The sequence below is a fragment of the Aythya ferina genome (assembly GCF_964211825.1).
Source record: "Aythya ferina genome assembly, chromosome: Z".
NCBI lineage: Eukaryota > Metazoa > Chordata > Aves > Anseriformes > Anatidae > Aythya > Aythya ferina.
Window position 1 is genome coordinate 77,475,271 of NC_140299.1, and position 19,255 is coordinate 77,494,525.

At 37.9% G+C, this 19,255-nt stretch overlaps 2 protein-coding genes across 2 annotated transcripts; one reads left to right on the plus strand and one right to left on the minus strand.

The window, feature by feature from the left end:
• Positions 1-129: 129 nt before the first annotated feature.
• Positions 130-2,159, minus strand: AK6 (adenylate kinase 6). The gene is made up of 5 exons (XM_084505185.1): positions 2,028-2,159; positions 1,673-1,765; positions 765-823; positions 528-673; positions 130-383 (listed from the first exon to the last, which is right to left on the minus strand). Exons 1-5 carry the CDS (start codon positions 2,053-2,055, stop codon positions 194-196), a joined length of 516 nt encoding a protein of 171 aa, XP_084361311.1. The 5' UTR covers positions 2,056-2,159; the 3' UTR covers positions 130-193.
• RAD17 (RAD17 checkpoint clamp loader component) lies at positions 2,121-19,019 on the plus strand. The gene is made up of 16 exons (XM_084505165.1): positions 2,121-2,250; positions 3,305-3,580; positions 4,359-4,442; positions 5,145-5,301; positions 5,759-5,895; positions 6,713-6,765; positions 6,858-6,983; positions 7,067-7,136; positions 7,760-7,871; positions 9,983-10,177; positions 11,309-11,394; positions 12,274-12,420; positions 12,977-13,123; positions 13,876-13,996; positions 15,310-15,367; positions 17,695-19,019. Exons 1-16 carry the CDS (start codon positions 2,218-2,220, stop codon positions 17,960-17,962), a joined length of 2,070 nt encoding a protein of 689 aa, XP_084361291.1. The 5' UTR covers positions 2,121-2,217; the 3' UTR covers positions 17,963-19,019.
• Positions 19,020-19,255: the final 236 nt, after the last annotated feature.

Consider the following 19,255-nt stretch of genomic DNA (forward strand, 5'->3'; position numbering starts at 1 on the left):
CTCCTATATGCCTCTCCCACATGGCTTCACAGGCAGTTCCAAAGCCTTACAGCTTGGCTATTTGGATGCTTTTTCTAGTTTCCAACCACGTCAAACCACAATTAAATTAATTTTAATTAACCATACAAGTGTTAAAAAATGTCATTTATTAAACCTCCCAGGAAGAGGCCAGCAGTTACTTTTTCAGCAAATGTCAGTTGTTGTCCTTCATCCATTGCTCAATCCATTGCATAATCTGATCCAAATTTCTCTCTAGGTCTTCTGGAGTGTTGCTGGGTAACTGGTGCACGATTTCCTCCCGATATGACAACATAGCTTCCTCATAAAGAGTCTGAAAAATTTCACACTGAATATTGTCCTGTAGTTTCTTCCCTTTGTAACCCCTGAAAAACAAGAACAGCACCAAGCTAAGCCTCAGGTATAGAGAGAACTACAAAATATATCATGCAGAATCAGTAGTTGATATCACAATCAAATCTGTGAAGAAGTCACACAACAGCAATTTACTTATTCATTGTGTGACATACCTGCTTTCCAGCCTGTCATACAGATATGAGTTGTCTGTGCGAAGTACAAATACGATATGAAACCATTGTTCAGGGAAAAAATCACAGCCGTGGTAATCAACGATAACTCCACCCTCGCGCATCTTGTCTTCTAGCTCATCAATTACCTGTAAAAAAAACAGACAGGCAAGGTTATGTGACATCACAGGAAATGATCAAAACAAATGCAAAAATCCTAGGGTTTGAAGTTGAACTTACCCTGTCTTCATCCAAAATTGGACATTCATACTCCTCATCAAAACCTTCATATAGTTCTCCTGCAGCAAAAATAATTCATGCACGTTAGTGAAATAGCAGGAGTTATTAAAAATATAGTTACGTTTGTTTTGGGAGGCTGTAAACAAAAATATTGTACAGACAAAAATACTGTACAGAGCATGGAGTGCTTCATTTACAGAATCACAGAATCACCTACACAGGAAGAGACCCCCAAGATCACCATGTCCAACCTCTACAAATTCCTATAAAGAGAGGTTTGTCACTTGCATTGCATTGATTAATAAATTACTGTTACAGGAGTGGTTTTGTGAGAAACACTCCATAGCCAGTAACTTAGGTGAGGATCTCAGTGAAGTATCAATTTATTCGTGATTGCAACGGCAGGTGCCCCACAAGGAGGAGAGTGCCCCTACCAGTTCCAAAACACAGTTTATGTACTTTTTGATGACAGGAACCTCCTCTGAGTGATTCCCCACTGTGTGGGTAATCCAGGTTCACAACCCATCTGATGCTTCACAGACAACGCATGGCCTTCAGTTGCTGGCCTACTAAATTTCAAATTTCTTTTTTACTGCTTAAAGTGTTGATGTTTCTTCTCTTACCTTGACACCGTGATTTTCACCTAATTGCTCCAAGGAGTCTGGCTGTCTGCATTTTATAAGGTCGCCTGCTAAGCTTTCGTAGCAGTGCAAGCACATCTCAATACCACACTCCTTACCTTTAAACAGCGTAACGCTGCAAAAAAAAACATTTTTACTCCCACTGTTTCCTTAGCACACCCCACCAAAAACACTTCCACTAAGGCAAACCCGTTGTATTATTTTTTACTGCAAAACAAGCGCTGTAGAAGCGAAAGGCTCTGGAAAATAAAGGCATTTCAGGCCTACCTTCTTTGGCCAGGTCCCCCACGTTGATGTAGGTCAGCCCAGTCCTGGAGGCGAGCTCCTTCCCCAGCGTGCTCTTCCCCACACCCGGCGTACCTAAAGCAAAAAAAAAAAAAAAAAAAACAAATCCAAAAAAAAACAAAAACAGGTCAGAGCGTGAGGAGCCGGGCGCCCTCCAGAGAGCCCCTCCTGAGGGGAAACCAGAAAGGGGGGGGGGGGGGGGGGGCGGCTTTGCACAGAGAGAGGCGAGGGCAGGACAAGGAGGAAGGGGCTCCCCGTGTCCCCCAAATCCCTGCCCGTGTCCCCAAACCCCTGCCCGTGTCCCCAAACCCCTGCCCGTGCCCCCCCGTCCCCGCACCGGTGAGCAGCACGTTGGGCCGCCGCATGGCCCCGCCGCCCACAGCACAGCACAGCACAGCACAGCCCGAGCGGGGCGAGGCGAGGCGCTGAGGCGGGCAGCTAAGGGAGGGCGCTGAGGAAGGACCCAGCGAGGCCCGGCCGAGCTGCCAGCAGCCCCGGCCCCGCTGCCGGCCCCGCTGCCGGCCGCGATGTCCCGGAGCCCCGCGGGGAGGCAGCCGGAGGTAGGCACCGGGACCGGCCCCGGGCTGAGGGGGACGCGGGCGGCCAGGAGCCTGCCCCTCCTCGGGGGCCGGTGGGCGGTGGGGGGGGGGGGTGCTGTCGCAGCGCCTCCATTCGTGTTTTTTTTTTGAGAGGCTCCTGTTAATTTTTTTTAATTTTCGGAGAGTTCTGGGTCGTGAGCGTGTATTTGTGTGTCTGATTTCCCCGGGAAGTCTCCTAAACTCGTAAAAATATTGTGCTCTGAGAGCGCGTCCTGCCAGCAAGCGGCGCGTGGGGCCCTTGGCTCTGCTCCTCTGGCAACACGCAGGTGGCCTCAGAGGGAGCTCAGGGCCTGCGAGCTCGGACACCGGCCCTGCAGGGTGTTCCTCAGGTGCAAAAGTAAATTGTCTTAAAAAAATAAACCACGAACAGCGGTTTCTTTACGTGTTGCTGACCGGCTCGTGATGCACGGCACGGCCGCTGACCCGAGATCAGTCCATCAGTCCGTATGGCCTCGTGTGGCAGATGAACACCAACACCTGATTTTATCATGCTCTTCACATCGATTTTCTGTTATATATTTCTAGTTTTTGAAGAAAAGCTGCCTTGTAAATGGGGGAAAAAGTCTTTACAATGGAAGAGACCACACAAACTTGATCTTAATGTGAAGGCTGTTGATAAGCTTATGCTGCTTTTCCATTCTTCTGTTTTAACTTTACTTTTTTTTATTATTATTTATTTAAATGTGTTTTAGCAGAGATCTCAGCTTGTTCTGGTTTGCCACTTTGCTGCAAAATCCTCTGACACAAGGTGTAAATATTAACTTTATTCTTTGGCCCTTAAGAAGCCTGTAATTGATACAGTCCAAGCAGAGTAAGTGTCAGCGTTTGTTGCTAGCTGGCATTCATTTTAAATATCCTCTCAATCTTAATGAAGTTCTTTTGCATCTACAAGGCATTTTTTTATACACACCTGCTAGAAATCTTGAATTTTCTGGAGACAGTTGTGCTCTATTGAAGAAAGGAAGACAATGCCACAATAATAACTTTTTATTATTATTATTTTTGATTTTACCAGGTAAAAGGTTGGTTGGCAGATTCATTTGATGACTTCTTTGGAAACACAGCTGTTTCTTCTAGCACAGTTTCTGCAAAGCTGCCTAGAAGCAACTCTGGAAGAAATTGTCAGCAGAACAAAGGCCTGTCTTCTGTGCCGGCATGTAGCAAAAGCAAAGTTCTGCCCAAAAAAAGAACAAAGTCATCTTCAGTAGACCTGCCTGGCAACGAATGCAGACAAAATCAGAGCCAATCCCAAGATGAGCCATGGGTAGATAAATACAAACCTGAAACTCAGGTATGAGAGTTATTCTAAGTACTAAAATAATAGTAATGTTACACTGTAATGTATCATGCTCGTCTTTCTAATCCAACTTGATTGGGTCCTAAATATGTAGTATTTTATTAGGGCAGTAAAGTACTGTTTTGATTTATCTACTCTCTGTATTGAAGGTTTTAATGAACTTGTCTGTATAAGGTGCATTTCTTAGCAGGCCTCCTGAGGATACAAAGGTGCTGATGAGGTGTTGTTTCTTTTCCATCAACTTCTAAACTTTTGAATACGTTGTCAAATTTTAGCTAAATCTGTCAGCCACGAGTACTAGAAAAATCCACAGCTAGGGGAAGGATAGAGAACTAAGTGTAGTACTTGTATTTTATGTTGAAATTTTTAATAGTTCATCTCTGGAGAGGAAGACTAGAACGCAAGTAAGTTGCACAAAATCTGCAGAAATCCCCCAAATATATGCAGGTTTAGAGTCAGTAAGGCCTAAAAACTATCAGCTCTAGCAATAGCTATAAAGCATACTACCATGAAGGATTATAATGTTATTACTTTAGGAATAATAAGTTATTCATTATTTCCATAGTGCTGGCAATGGAAAATTGGTTGTTTGAGGAAAGAAGCTCCAATGATCGGCTTTCTGTTACTTCTATAATAGCATAAACATATGTAACTGGAATATACACGTTATTGTTCTAGTCTGTGTGTATTCTGTTCTTGAATCCCATCATTAAAGTTGTAGAAGACAGGATGCACATATATATGTGTTTCATATGTTTTCATCTTGTTTCAGAATGACCTTGCTGTGCAAAAGAAGAAAATTGAAGAAGTTGAAACCTGGTTAAAAACACATGCATTTCAGAGGCCACCAAAGCAGGTAATTTTGCTAAAAATTAGCAGCCAGTAGTACAGAACTGTCTAAACAAGCTGGATTCAACATTCTTTTAATTTCAGGAAGAAAAAAAAAAAAACAACTTTACTTTTAGGTAGTGTTTATATTGCTTTGTAAGAAATCTCTTAAGAACGTAGGTTAGAGCTTTTACATTAGTTTAGGTTTTAAACAGCTAAGGGAAGCAGAGCTGAATTCTATTTTTTTTCCCCAGCAGCATTATTTTGTAGCATTCAGTCAGTTCATACCTGTTTGGTTGTGCTTATAACTGTGTTTTATCTCCAAAAGACTAATTTTACATAGCACGGCGAATTTCCAGTTACAGTGACTTGAAGTAAGAGGGTATTTTAATTTCTTGATTGATAAGAGGCATTCTTACACTGATGTGTCATTTAGTAGTCCCAACTAGTGCTTTTCAAAGCTGATTCTCCTGTATGTATTATGTTGGTGTGCAGTTAAGCAAGCAGACTCCTTTGAAAAATCTGGGAGCATGCCAGCATGCCTTCCCGACTTCTGTTCCAGCTGTTCCAGAGTAGCCAACAGGTAAATCAGTAACACAAAATACTTACCTATGTTTTTATTTGTAAAAGAGAGTCAGTATCGGTACTACAGAAAATGTAGAAGAACTCTTCTTCAGACAAGCTTTAGTCTTTATTTGTAATGTTGGGGATTATTTTATTTCTTTGACAGGGTGGCTCTGTTCTACTATTAACTGGTCCTCCTGGCTGTGGAAAGACAGCAACTATACAAATATTAGCAAAAGATCTTGACATTCACGTGCAAGAATGGACCAATCCAATATTGTCAGACTTTACAAAAGAAGATTTAAGAAGTGTATTTGGCCACGGTAAGTATTTTGATTTTTTTTTCTTTTCCTTCCTTATACTTCTTTGATTTTCATAGTTTGATCTGGCTTCGTATGTGACAGAGGCATAAGAATTAAAAATACAATGTCCATATAAGTCAGATTCTTAGAGTTTAATAAGAGTCTTACTTTTATTTGGGAAGGGATTTTTTTTTTTACAGTGTTTACTCCAAAATAGTTTACAGTGCACACAGAGAGCTATGTAATATCCTGGATATCATTTGAACTAGTTAAATAACTGTGTGTCTTTGGGTCCTCAGCTGAATTCTACTCTGTAAAAATAGTTTTCTATTTCAATTATGTTTGCTAAAGGGCTTGGCTGCTGGTGTTCAATGGCTTTTATCAAAAAGTAGCATGCGTGGGAATTAGTTCTTGTAGTTATTATGTATTCTATATTATACCAAGTAGAATACATTTTTTAATTAATTTTCTTTTTCAGTCTCAAACTTTCATACGTTTCCGAGTCAGGCCCAAGCAGCTCTTTTTCAGGATTTTCTATTAAGAGCAAATAAGTATAACAAACTTCAGATGCTTGGGGAGTCCTCAGGAAATGATAAAAAGCTTATTCTCATTGAAGTAAGTGAAAATTTTTATGATAAACTTGACATGCTAGCTAGCTGTTGCTGGTGAATTGGTGTTGCCACAAATTTGACTACTTTTCTGCAGATGAGTTACTACTTTTTGAGTCTTGACAGCACACTAGAATCAAATTCTACCCCTACTTAAACCACATAAGCTAATTGCCAGGCAGAAGTTGGACACTAGTTCATATACAGAAATCAGAAATAGATTACTAAAATGCAGATTGTGAAGCAATATTGAAAAATCCAATCTGTACTTCTGTATGATTCGCTTTCTAGAAATGTGTATGTGTTTAAACAGTTAGATGGAAAAATTACCACTTTTCTTGTTTATTGAAGATGCAAGATAGTATAGAAGAACTTGAGAATATGCGTATTGTATAAATTAGCATGGTTTCCTGTGATTGCTCTTCATAAAGTCAGCTCATGGTCTAGATTCTCTCCTATCTCGAGTAGTATATCCTGGCTCCTTCTGCAGTGGAGCCGCTGCCCTGAGTATTTCTGTTATGTCTGAATAAAACTGTCTAGTAGGTAATGTGGTCATACATGGCTGTTTCTTGGGAAACAAGGATAGAAAAAAAAATGCTTCTTTTAGATAATTGTTTTCCATAGGGAAAGAAAGAAATATTAGGCTTTTTTTTTTTTCTTTTTCTTTCTGATTATTTTCCGTGTTAACTGCATTCAGATTTAGTTGAAAGCGAGGTAACTAGGAAGACAAAATGTGTAGCAGTGTAGTGTGGCATTACAGTCAGTCTGAGGGAGAGAATATTTACATTTGAATGTAATGACAGCAGTTCATTTGTTTTGAATAGGACATACCAAACCAATTCTATCGAGACCCTAGCAGTCTACATGAAATTCTCAGGTTAGTTATAAACAAACTTTTAAAAGTTAGCCTTAGCCGCTTGTGTTAAATGGAGTTTGATTCCTGTTTCACCTGCTTGTTTTTCAATTTAGGAGATTCGTTCGTACAAGTAGATGTCCCCTTATATTTATAATCTCAGATAACTTCAGTGGAGACAGCAACCAGAGGTTACTATTTCCAAAAGAAATTCTGGAGGAGCTGTGTATTTCAATTATCAGGTAAGATCTTTGATGAAGTAAGAACTTCATCAAAATAAATGAGAAGTGAGGAACTAATTGATTTTTTTAACGACTTTTAACAGTTTCAAGCCTATTGCACCAACAAATATGATGAAAGTTCTTAATCGAATAGCTGCAACAGAAGCTAGTATGGTAAGTTGTCAAAACTGAACTTGCGCGCAGTGCTAGGATCAGGCTGTTATATACAAAATATGTTATTGCTACTTTTTATTGTTTTTATTGCTTGATCTTTGATCATGTGACAACCCGCCCCTCTCTCAACAAAAGAAAAAAATGTATTAAAAAACAGCAGAATACAAGGAACAAAGGGGAAAGCCATCTTATTTTTCAGTTGAGTTCCGCTTGATCCTTGGTATAAACTTTCAAATCTGCGTTTTACAGAAACCATATATATTGAAAACACTAAGAGCAGAAGACAATCCCATCTTATCCAGTAAGACAGGAAGAGGTCATTAACTTGAATCCTGTGTTATTGCCCAATACTTGATTACAATGTATTCTAGTACTGACTAACAGCTTGGAAAGACCCCTGCGCCTTGTTTTCTCTAGTATATTGTTATATAAATTGTGGCAATGTGTTTAAATTGATTAAATGTTTTAAAATTAGACCTATTACCTTGCTTGAGCTTCTAATTGGGTCCTGATATAATCTGTTTATGGTCTATATCAGAGGTGAGTACCCACAGTCATAATATTACTCAAATACTCCTTATCCTACTTTTTGTTATTACTTTGGATGTTGCTTTTCCTTGTAGAATGGAGATAAGCATTATGCTCCTGACAGAACATCTCTAGAGCTGCTTTGCAGAGGTTGTTCAGGTGATATAAGAAGTGCAATAAACAGTCTTCAGTTTTCTTCTATGAAAGGTAAATACCTGTGATTTTCATGAAAGTGAATGATGTTTTGACCACTGCTGCTGTAAAGATATGCTGTTCACCATTGAAGCTGCTAGGTGAGCTGTGTGAAAACATTTTTAACTTGATGCGCTGCAGCAAGAAGAGGAGGATTTTTTTTCTTTAAAGCCAAATAAGTTGAGTGTTATGTCATTTCTAAGTATCTGCTACATGTGTATTGATGTAGCTTAATGCAGTGACCTCTCTTCCTCTTGATACCTTTGTTAACCACTATGCATTTGCTGATGAGAGCATTTATGATGCAAACTTAATTTGAAAGAATTATTTTCACTGCTTGGTTCTTTAAAATTGTTTATGTCCTCATCTGTGCTCACATAGCATTTCTGAAATAGCCATTCATGCGTGGTGTTTCTGAAATTTCGAGTGCCTACAGCTGTTGATAAGTTGAAAAGCTGTGAGGTAGCATGACCTTCTATGAAGTTATTGACAGGATTATAGAATAGCTTTGTGAAGTTCAGCATTATAGTTGCTTTTAAAATATGTGGCTATACAATGTAAATCAGACTTAGTTTAAGATTATTTAAATGTTCCAGTGTAGAAAGAAAAGACTTACTATGTCTTTTTTTAAGTGCTGGAAGTCAAAATGTAGGGAAACAAATTGGTACGTGGTCTCTGGTATTTGTAGTTTATTCTGAGAACCTGTAGATGATGCCAGCATTTACGTTCAAACCAGAAATAAAGAAGTAGACTTTTGTGGTACTTCTTAAAGCTGGTAGTGATTGTGTTGTTTTTTGTTCATTTCCTTTCTATTCCACTTCTCAGGTTGAAAATGTGGAATATATTAAATGTTGTTTCACGTCTTTGTGGTTTGGGTTTTAGAGTATATTGAAATGGATTTCTAGCTGTGTTTTTTACATGTAATTGGGGAGAAAGTCAAGTTTCTAGTTTTCAATTGTAAACATGGAAACTAAGTTCTTCAGATAGTTTTTACTGTTTGATTCATCAGAAATAAAAAACAAAACAAAACAAAACATTTTTGATTGTAGTGCCATTAAATGAATAAAAAGTAGGCTGAAAGTACCTGTGAGTAGTTTGGTCTAGCTCACTGGTGGATGCCAAGATGCTTTATATATATATTTTATACATACTGTAGAAAATCTAAGTAGTCTTAAAAATGACCGGTTTGTGTAATTTTAGATAAACTCATCTTGGAAGTGTAAAAACGTGGGGGTTATATAAAGAACTTTGGAGAGAATAAAGGCATACGTTCCTTCTTGCATTTTTTCTTTTTAAACACTGATCAAGAGAGCTGTCCTCATGTCAAATGGAAATTATTTAATTGCTCAGGTCTTTCAGTTAGATCAGCAGCCAGTGAAAATTTTGAGGGACCTCACCTTCATGTTCATCTCTGTGTGCCATCAAAATGCAGAATTTATTTTACATACATGTAATTTCTGTGTGTAAGACAAATGATATGTTCTCTATGGTAGTATTAATGGGTAAAAGGGATCCATGATAATCATGAGAGAAGAGAAAGATTACTACTTTAAGTTCCTTTAGTTTGACAGAGGACATCTCATCTGCCACTAATCAAATTTGGGGTTTAAATTTTTGAATATTAGATTAAAGTAAAAGAAGGGGTTTATTCCGTGGAGCTCAGATTATTGCAGAAATAGTTGGCTGTTGGAAGAATCACTAAATGAAAGGTTTTCTTTGCCTTCATATATTTCAGTAAGAGCATTAAACATATCCTGCAAATAGAAAAGAAATGGGTAATTGCACCAAATATAATGAAAATACCATTTACATTACTTGTAGCTGAATTACTTAAAAATGTCTTCTTTATAAATAAAATATAAGCTGGGCACACAGGACTAGGGGAAGTAAGAAAGAATGCCAGCTTTTCTTTAAGAACAGGTGTTTATTATTTGAAGAAATGCTTGGCATCTTAGTTATGGCTTAAGGGGCAAAAGTGTAATAAATCATGCTAGTTTAGGTGATGAGGTTGCCTTCCTAACAAATGTGCTTTCTCTTAGTTACCTTACTTTTAAAACTTTTTCTGTATCATAGATTTTAGTTATTTATTTACTTCATAATGGTCATATTGTTTCTTTTATTGATAGACTTCTCATTGGAGAAAAATTTTTGGTCAAGGAAGGAAGGCAACTCCACACTAAAACATGGAGCAGCAGCAGTGTGTAAATCAAGAAAGAAAAGTAAATGCGATCCTTCAGAAGACCAGGAGATACAAGCTATTGGTGGCAAAGATGCTTCTATCTTTCTTTTCCATGCTCTGGGGAAAATAATTTACTGCAAAAGTAAGAGAACTTTGCCTTACTCTTCCTTGTCAGTAGGAGAAGTATGTTAGCTCCTAGTAGCTAGACTTGATAAAGTAAGGCTTAGGGTGACCCCTAATTCTCATATAACAGTATAAAGATAGTAATAAATGCCTCTGGTAACTGAGATTGCAGCAGTCTGCATGTAATAGAGAAATAGCACACATTTCATTAACGAATCTACTGCATATATGTAATACAATACATACCTCTAGTTGCATTAGGTCCATCTGCTGTCATGCACCTACAGCTAGAGAGATAGCTATCACATTTGTTGCTTTGCCCAAAAGCAAAATTTTCCTTTTGTGTAGAATTATACATAATTATGCATTTATGTTCTGAACTCAACTGTTTTCTTAGAGATTACAAAATGGCCCTGCAGCCTTTTGGCTGCTGCCTGCCCTGTTGATGTGTATGGTTTTGATTTGTTGTGCTGTCTTTTCCTCCCTACATTTTTTTTTTTTTATTACACTACCCCATCTCCTTTTCCACCTCTCCAAAATGCTTTTAACTTCACTGATTTTTATACACTCAGGCTCTGCAAATTTACTTCAGCTCTGCTTCCTGGGTATGGCTACGGTCCTTTATTAACATCTAAATAATACAATTCATAAGAATTTGATACTTATGCTGTAATACTACCTACGCTCAGCTAAATAAGGAGCCATAATGCCACTGGCTGTTCGCTGTTCACCTTTATGTAATAATGCACAGCATCTGTTCCAAAATAAATTCAGAAATGGTGAGATGAGGGAATATGAAAATTATTAGGAGAAATGTGTTATATGAAGCATAGTGTTTCTAATTACCTGCTGTTGACTATGTAATTAATTGTTGATGCAGGCATAAACAGTTTCCTAGGAAGTGAAAACTGTGTAACCTGGTAAAGTCAACTGTTGCTTAACAATCATGCTCCCTATATATGACAACTACTGTTTATGCAATTGCACATTTCTGTTCTTGCTCTCAGTCTCATTGATTTTCTGAGTTTGAATTTAATGTCTGAAATGTGTGTCTTCGCCACCTCGTTCCCCTGTCAGCTCTTTGATAGTATGCAGTAACATGACGTTATTTGTGGTACTAGAGGACTAAGGATTATACAATTCCTTTTAGGAGAACCTCTGGCAGAGTCAGAAGTTCTTCAGCTGCCTTCTCACCTATCAGAATACCGTCGAGACACCTTGCTTATTCAGCCCGAGGTATATCTGCATTAATTGCTTGATTCCAATTTGATATGGGAGGAAGCCAAACCATAAACCTGAGTGATTGTTACAAATTCTCAAGTGCCTTTGTCATTAATCATAATATTCATATACTCAATCGGTCTAAGTTGCAGAATAATCTGGAAGGGACCTCTGGAGGCTAACTTCAAAGGCCAATGAGGTTCTCAGTCTTGTTTAGTCTTGAGTATCGTCAGTGATAGTCAGTAAGGTGAGAAATTTCTGACTGGCATCGAAGGGTGGACTTACCCTTGCTGCAGGCTGTGATGATTTCTCTCTCACATTTTTGCTGTGTGATCTAGTGGAGTCGGAGCTCACCTTCCTGTTGTCATTCATTGGAGAGCTTAAGACAGCAGTGATTTCTGCCCTTCCAGCCTCCCTTAGTTGTCTCTGGGAAGAAACCATCCTTCCCTTTGCTTGTGAGCAGAGCAGAGGGGGACAATCACCTCCCTTGGCCTGCTGGCCACGCTGCTGTTGGTGCAGCCCAGGGTACGGGTGGCTTTCTGGGCTGTGGGTGCACCTGGCTTGCTCGTATTCAGTTTTCCAACCACCAGTACCCTCGAGTCTTTCTCCTCAAAGCTGCTCCCAATCAACCCATCACCCTGCCTGTATTCATGTTTGGGATTGCCCTTGCTCAGGTGCAGGACCTTGCACCTGGCTTTGTTGAACCTTACAAGGTTTCTGTGGGCCCCATCACTCAAGCATGTCAAGGTCCCTCTGGGTGGCATCCCTTCCCTTTGTAGGTCATGCACCAGCTCTGTAATCATCCAAATGTGTCATAACTTCTATGGGATAGGTTTCCTTTTATACTGTATGAAACCTGAAGTTTTTTCTTGTGGTTCCCTCCACTTCCAATAGGTTATTGTGGAAAAATCACACATGTCTGGAAGCATGTTTAATTTATACCTTCACCAGAACTACGTAGAATTTTTTACTGACATAGATGATGTTGTGAGAGCCAGTGAATACCTGAGCACCGCTGATGTCCTTTGTAGTAACTGGAATGTAAGTGTCATTTTATACATATGTAAATTGAGCTGCTAGATGTTTCTCTGAGTATTTATAAATAGTAGAAGGAAATTTTCGTACACATTAATAAGAACTAAGCTGTATTATTTCAAACTTATGATACAGGTGACTGTGAATTGTTAAACTGCATCCAATGGAGGAGAGATGCAGGCCATTTGTGTACAATTTCTGTGCAACTTGTTTTTTTATAGTTGGTCATTGTATATTTTATAGACTACAGTGTGTATATATACTGTGTGTATATATATATATACAATATGGTATATTAAATACACCATATTTTTATAAAATAGTGTAAAATATTCTACAAAGTGTTTTTAAGTAGAACAATAATGTGTTAAATGTATCAGAGGCTATATGTCTTCTCCCTGAAGTACTTGAGCTAGCTTTTTGTTCAGTTCCTTTGACCAGAGGTTCTGCAGTAATCTAAATGCATGCTAAACATGTTTTGTCACTGCAGTTAAAGAGCATGTTTTAGTCAAATGAGATGCATTGTACCTTGAGCTCAGCTAATGCCCAGTTTCTATCTTAGTCACGGCTTGTGATGGAAGAATACAGCGCGTCTGTGGCTACCCGAGGTGTGATACATTCCAACACATCCCGAGCCTTTGCCCACTGCCAAGGAGGGATGGGGTTCCGGCCGCTGCATAAGCCCCAGTGGTTCTTCATCAATAACAAGGTAAATGCTTGATGTTTTGAGGAAGGCATTCCACTTATATTTCTACGTGGTGTGAGTAGTATAGGTGAAGTTTATACGCAGTGCTAAATTTGTCAAATACCCTATTTTAATATAAGCTACTTGTAAAGAACACTTGCTTGAAGAGGTCTACTTGTGTTATTTCATTAATGGAAAAATAAACTGGAGACCTCCAACAGTGTTCCCTGTGTCAGAGTTACTGTATCTCTGGGACAGCATTAACCCCCACCTTATGGGAACACAGTTAATGTTGAGATACTTTAAAATATTCCTAAAAGTAAGTTTAATTTAAGTAGTTTAAATTGCCTTAAACTCTTATAATAATGCAGAAGTAGTTTGCAATATATGTGGTTATCAGAAATTGCTTGTCCATGAGATACCAAAGCTCTTGGCAACTTTTAACATTTGAATGCATACCTGCCTTGCTGTGACTGACAGAATTTTAAAAAGTGCCTAGGATGGTTGGGGAATACTATAAATAAAGGATAAAAATTTCAGTAAACTTCAATGTCCAGTGAAAAACAAAAATGAAGAAGTTTACCATTTTTTTGTAATCTGTATATGGCAACTCTAACTGCTTCTTTCTTTTCTGGATTTGTTCTGTAGAAGCTTGTACGTAGTTATCCAGCAGACAAGAAGAAAGTCATCCTGCTGCTTTTTCTGGTACAGAATACATATAATAATTTTCACTTTAGCAGAGTTCTTACTTTTAATTTTTTCCTCAACTCTAACAGTATCACGAAAACTGCCTTGCTGCAAGATCTCTCTTCTCAAGCTTCTGTTTACCACCAGAGTGTCTTCAGACGGAGCTATTGCCTTACCTTGCTATGTTAGCAAATCCAATGAGAAACCAAGGTAAAATCAGTGTTACACTTGCTCTTAGATTTTTGTGAATATTAAAGCATACTGAAAAATTTTAGTAACTCAGAATGTGAGTTCCATCTGTCCGTTTGCCTCACTTCAGCAAAAATAACAACAACAACAAAACAAATAAAAACAAAACCCCAAAGCCACCACATATGGTACACACAGAGGTAGTGAGCTGGTGTATAATCAAAATTCAAGCTGTCCTGCTGGGTTTTGAAACAAAATCAGGAACGTCTTTAAAGCTTTTGTAACTGAAAGAATGAAAACAAGCTGTCTGTCTTGTAATAGGTGAGATATACACAATACATACACATTGCTTTATAAATGTGTAAGTCTGGTCCTTGTGTTAGAGTACTTAAAAATCCTATTTCCCTCTTGCTTACTGCACAGATTTTGAGCATCTATGTACACTGAATTTCATCATGTGACTATTGTGCAGTCTCAAGGTCTTGCACAGTTCTTCTGTATGCCCACATCCTTACTAGCCTATTTAACTCGGTGCCCCGAGGTATCTCTTTTTCTCACATTTGAGAGCATACTGGGTAAGGCAGATCCTAGCACAGATATCTACAGAGATGTGTTGGCAATTTTCCTCCATTTCAGGAGTGAACTGGTAACTCATACACATGGCCCCCATTTCCCATTCATTAATTATCAGAGTTTACTAATTAAGTTGTCCTTTTAGGCGTAAGGCTTCTTTTAAAAGCCTCTGATAAGGGACTTAGGAGCCTTTTGGAAACCAAGTAGACTACATTAGCTACATCTTCATTGCTTCTGATAGCTTTTGAGTAACCTCAACAGACTTAAAAGGCTCTAGAAAGCCTTTCCCAGAAAGAAGTAAACAAAATCAAAATTTACAGCGCATTTTAAAAAAATGTGTAACAAAGGTAACCCATGAGCAGATAGTACATGCATAAAAATTTACATTGTATGATACATAATCCCAAAATTACTGATCAGACAGGTGGGTCACTTATGCTATGTTAATTATGTCTATTAAAAGGCTGTATGTCTTAACTAAGGCCATGATGTCCAGGTTAATTCATTTTGTAGGATATGTGTTAAGCTGTAAACTTGTGCTGTAGAGTTATTATGAATAGTAGGGGTATTATAATTGTGTAGGCAATATACAAATATACTACATATTCAAAGTATATCATACTGCCATATAAACTTTTGATGAGGAAACTTATGCAGGACCACCTAACTGAACTTTCGATGAATTACTTGCTTTACAGTGTGCTTAATTCTATGTGCGTTATGATGTATTTAATACGATACTGGTGATTCTTTGTTCTCAGCTCAGATTGCTTTTATTCAAGATGTTGGGAGGCTACCCCTGAAAAGACGTTTTGGGAGGTAAAGTTGCCTTTTTCTTTCTTCAAGAAAATACAATACCTTCTTTCTTCCTCAACATATTAAGAAAAGAGATGTTTTTGTACAAAACAATTTCACTGTATATCTGTAGTGTGACATTTTGCCTCACTTGCAGCATGATCATTTAGTAGTTTGGCTGTTAGATTTTTTTCCAGTTCAAATCTATATTATGATGCTAGTAGCAATATTTTAGCTATAGTCTTACTTCTATATTCTTGTCTAGCTTTCTCTTCCACTGTATCGAATGCTATTTATCTGTGCTAGACATGCTTATGTTTGTTCAGTGCACGATCTGGATGAAATCTTTTTACCATCAAGAACATCTAATTGAGAACAAAACTAAATTGGTATGAGTGTAGTGTGCTTTGCCCATTGTTTATCATGACATAAAACATTAATCTGAAACTTTGATAGAATATTCTGTTATGTCATTTGTTAGAGGCTTAAGAAAGAAGGTATGAGAAATTACTCTTACTACCTTTGAAACGATTGTATGCCTGTGGGACTAAAAAGCACTTAATGAGTGCTTCCTCTGAAGTTAAATAGCAGCACTGACTTTATTTTGTGTAGCTTTTTTCATAAAACTACAACTACTGAAATTCCTCTGTCTTGGATGTTAGAATTTTGAAAAAATACTTTTTTTCAGTTGTGATGCTACAGTCGCCTATTTACAGATTCTGTAGTGCTGATGGGGCAATATAGCTTGATATGCTGTACTATAACTCTCGTAGGCTTCTGAACCATAGGGATTGTTAAAAAATTAGAGACTTAGATACATTTCTATGACCTTGATATCTCTAAAAACTAAAACATTTTAATTGTGATGGCCTCTATTAATAAGGTGTTGTGTGGTTTTTTTAGCCAAGAGAAAAGGGTTTGTCAGGGCATCTGACAAAGCATCTTAAATTTATCAGTGTAATACTGCTGCATGAGTTTTAACTACTTTACCTAGTAAAGTTACCAAAACCCACGCTGTTCCCTGACATATGAATTAAAAGCCAATTCGGCTGCTAGTCATGAAGAAATGGAGGTATTTTTGTATTCTTCTGAGCCAAACTGTTTATAACTTCACAAGTTAATCATAGACTTCCTTATGCCATTAACTTTGTCTGCAGCATACCTCTAAATACTGATAAAGTTTTTGTGCCTGCATTAATAAGTTGCGTGTGTACCATTTAGTTTATCTGAGAGACAACTTTGTAGGACTGAAATCCTTTTAGCTTGTTCACTATTTCGGAAAGGAAGTGTAAAGAAGTTTACATATTTTAGTAGTATGTATTTGCTTCCTTCACGAATCCCAATTGAAAATCATTTATTTTGTTAAGGACTTTATTTTGTTAAAGACTACTTTTGTTAAAGACTTTATTTTATCTAAGACTATTTTATATAAAGTAGTCTTTAATAATATATGTTTCAACAGAAATAAGAATATTATTTTCCATTACATTTATTAGTGGGTAGGAATACTGCCGTAGTAAGAAAATTGGCATTGGGGAGATTGTATGTTTTTTGACAAATTTGAATTGTTGTCAGGATGAGCTTTTGTCAGTAACTTTTGGGAAAGTGTATTAATACCGTGTAAAATGGAGAAAATAAATAATGGAATATTGATAACATACTGGGGTAGGGATGCTACAAAGATGAAGTCCAAATAGTAAAAGAAACAAGAAATGTAAAAAGAAATACTTTCCACTCCTTGTCTTAAGTTGCCTGTTTCAAGTTAAGTTGCTTCATGTCGTAATGGACTTGGTTCTTGTTTGGAAGGGGTCTGATGTGCTGTGGGCTGTTGTCAGTAAGGTAGTTGTTGGCAGTTCACGTGCTTGAGGAAAGCTAACCAAAAACACTGTCACCGTAAGGAAGAAACGTCAAGCACCAGACAGTACTGGGGAAAGAACACAAAACGTACATGACTTGATACTTTGCTCTTGCTGTAGCTCTAGTTTTAGGTTAGATAGTACTGTTTTTCACCTGAGAGAAGCTTCTATCTTCTGTCGGTCTTGCAGGTTATATAGCGTTGAGGTCTGGGCATAAATATCTATACTTGGTAGATGTGTACAGAAGTAAAACATATTGGAGGTAGTGATGTAAAAAAATAATGTGTACAGTTTGAATTAAATGTGACTTGTAAAGGGAATTACTGACAGGAAATGTGAAAGCTGTTCAGCGTCAGTGAACAGGAAGGTGCTACACCGGTGGTCTTTATACTGCAGCTTGTGCTAGAGCAGGAAATGGTTTTTGGGGGTGGTTGTTGGGTTGTATGTGTCTTATTTTTTTGGTAATAACTTAATCTTGTGATGATTATTTTACAGGTTAAAGCTTGAAACACTTACTGATAAAGATCCTGGAATACCAGACCTGTTTGTTAGTTTTGAGGGGGACCATGATGGTGTGCATGCTACAGAGATGGATGTACAGATGGAGCAAAACAGAGCACACGAGAATGGTTCAGATGGATTCCCTCTTTCTTCTAGCCAGTGCAGTGGAAGCGAACTACCTTGCAGTCAGCCTCAGCCTGTTGCAGCCCAAGCAGCTATGGAGGAAGATGAGTTAAAAATAGAAGAATATGATAGTGACTGAGTACAACAAAATACCAACAACTGAGTTGCCTGAATAGATTAAAATTCATCAAAGGCCTTTGCTAAAGTGATGGTCTGCACCTCAGTAACCCTTTAGCTACTTAGGTGGATGAAGAAGCCAGATCTAAACATGTGTCAGTATCAAGACATTTCTTCAGCTTCCCCTTAGCTTTGGAGGATCAGACCTGAGCAGAATACAAAATTGCAGGCTATTCCCTGCCTATTCTGAGCCATGAAAGTAATTTATACTGTGAGAGAGAGAACAGTAAATGATATAGTTTGAAAGACTGTAGATAATCAGTTTCACTCTTAAGTTATTTTTTATTTTTACACATTTTAATTTACTCTGCAGTTGTACAGTGGGTTTCCTAAGTGCACAGTTGATTAGTTGTCAGCATTTGAAGGCTTTACTAAAATTTATACCTTCAGGGAAATTGCTGTTTGGAAGTTTGAACCTTCTGAAAGAAGAGACTAAGGGGTATATGTAAAAAGTTTTATATCCTGTACCGATGATGTAAATAAAACTCCTACTGTATTAATACTGTTTTGTATTCTGCTACAGATATTTTTACAGTGTTTATAGGTTGAACATATGTTGTACAACGCATTATTTTGGATTCCTTTTTGGAAAATATTTTCATAATTTATTGAGGAGGAAATAGAACAATCAATCAGAAGTCCTTTTTGTCCTTTGTATTCTGTAGGAAGCTCTTGGTGTAGCGTGCAGTTTTCTCTTTAAATTGCAGCTGTGCTGGAACAAAGAATAATCCCATGGTTGGTAATTGACACATGAAAAGTTTTTTCTTTGTCTGAACAGACCGTTAAGTGGTTTAGCACTTCACTGTAACTGGGATTACTTCATGCAAATCAGCTTAACAGGTTATAATTAGTGATACCACATAAATAAGGAAACAAGGAACAAACCAACTTACTTTGAATGAATGACAACGTGTGTTTGCATTTCTCTACTGTTAAAATCCAAAGTTAGAAAATGCATCTACAGCCATAACCTTGGAATGAATGCTGCTAATAAAAGGTTTAGATTTGTCCCCTATGAACAACCTTGTGTAGTCTTTAACTCTGTCGCCACTGTTTAATTTTCAGTAGGGAAAGTTACAGCTTAAGTTCTGTTACCGCTCTACTTACGACACTTCCCCCTCTCTGTGGTGCTTTGGAGGGTGTGACCCCTGCTCAGTTCAGCTACTGACTCAGTTCATTCGGCCTCCTGCCTGTGTGCCACTGAAACGCCTCTTTAGTTTGGGGTTAGTAATAAATACAAAGTAGTAATACAACT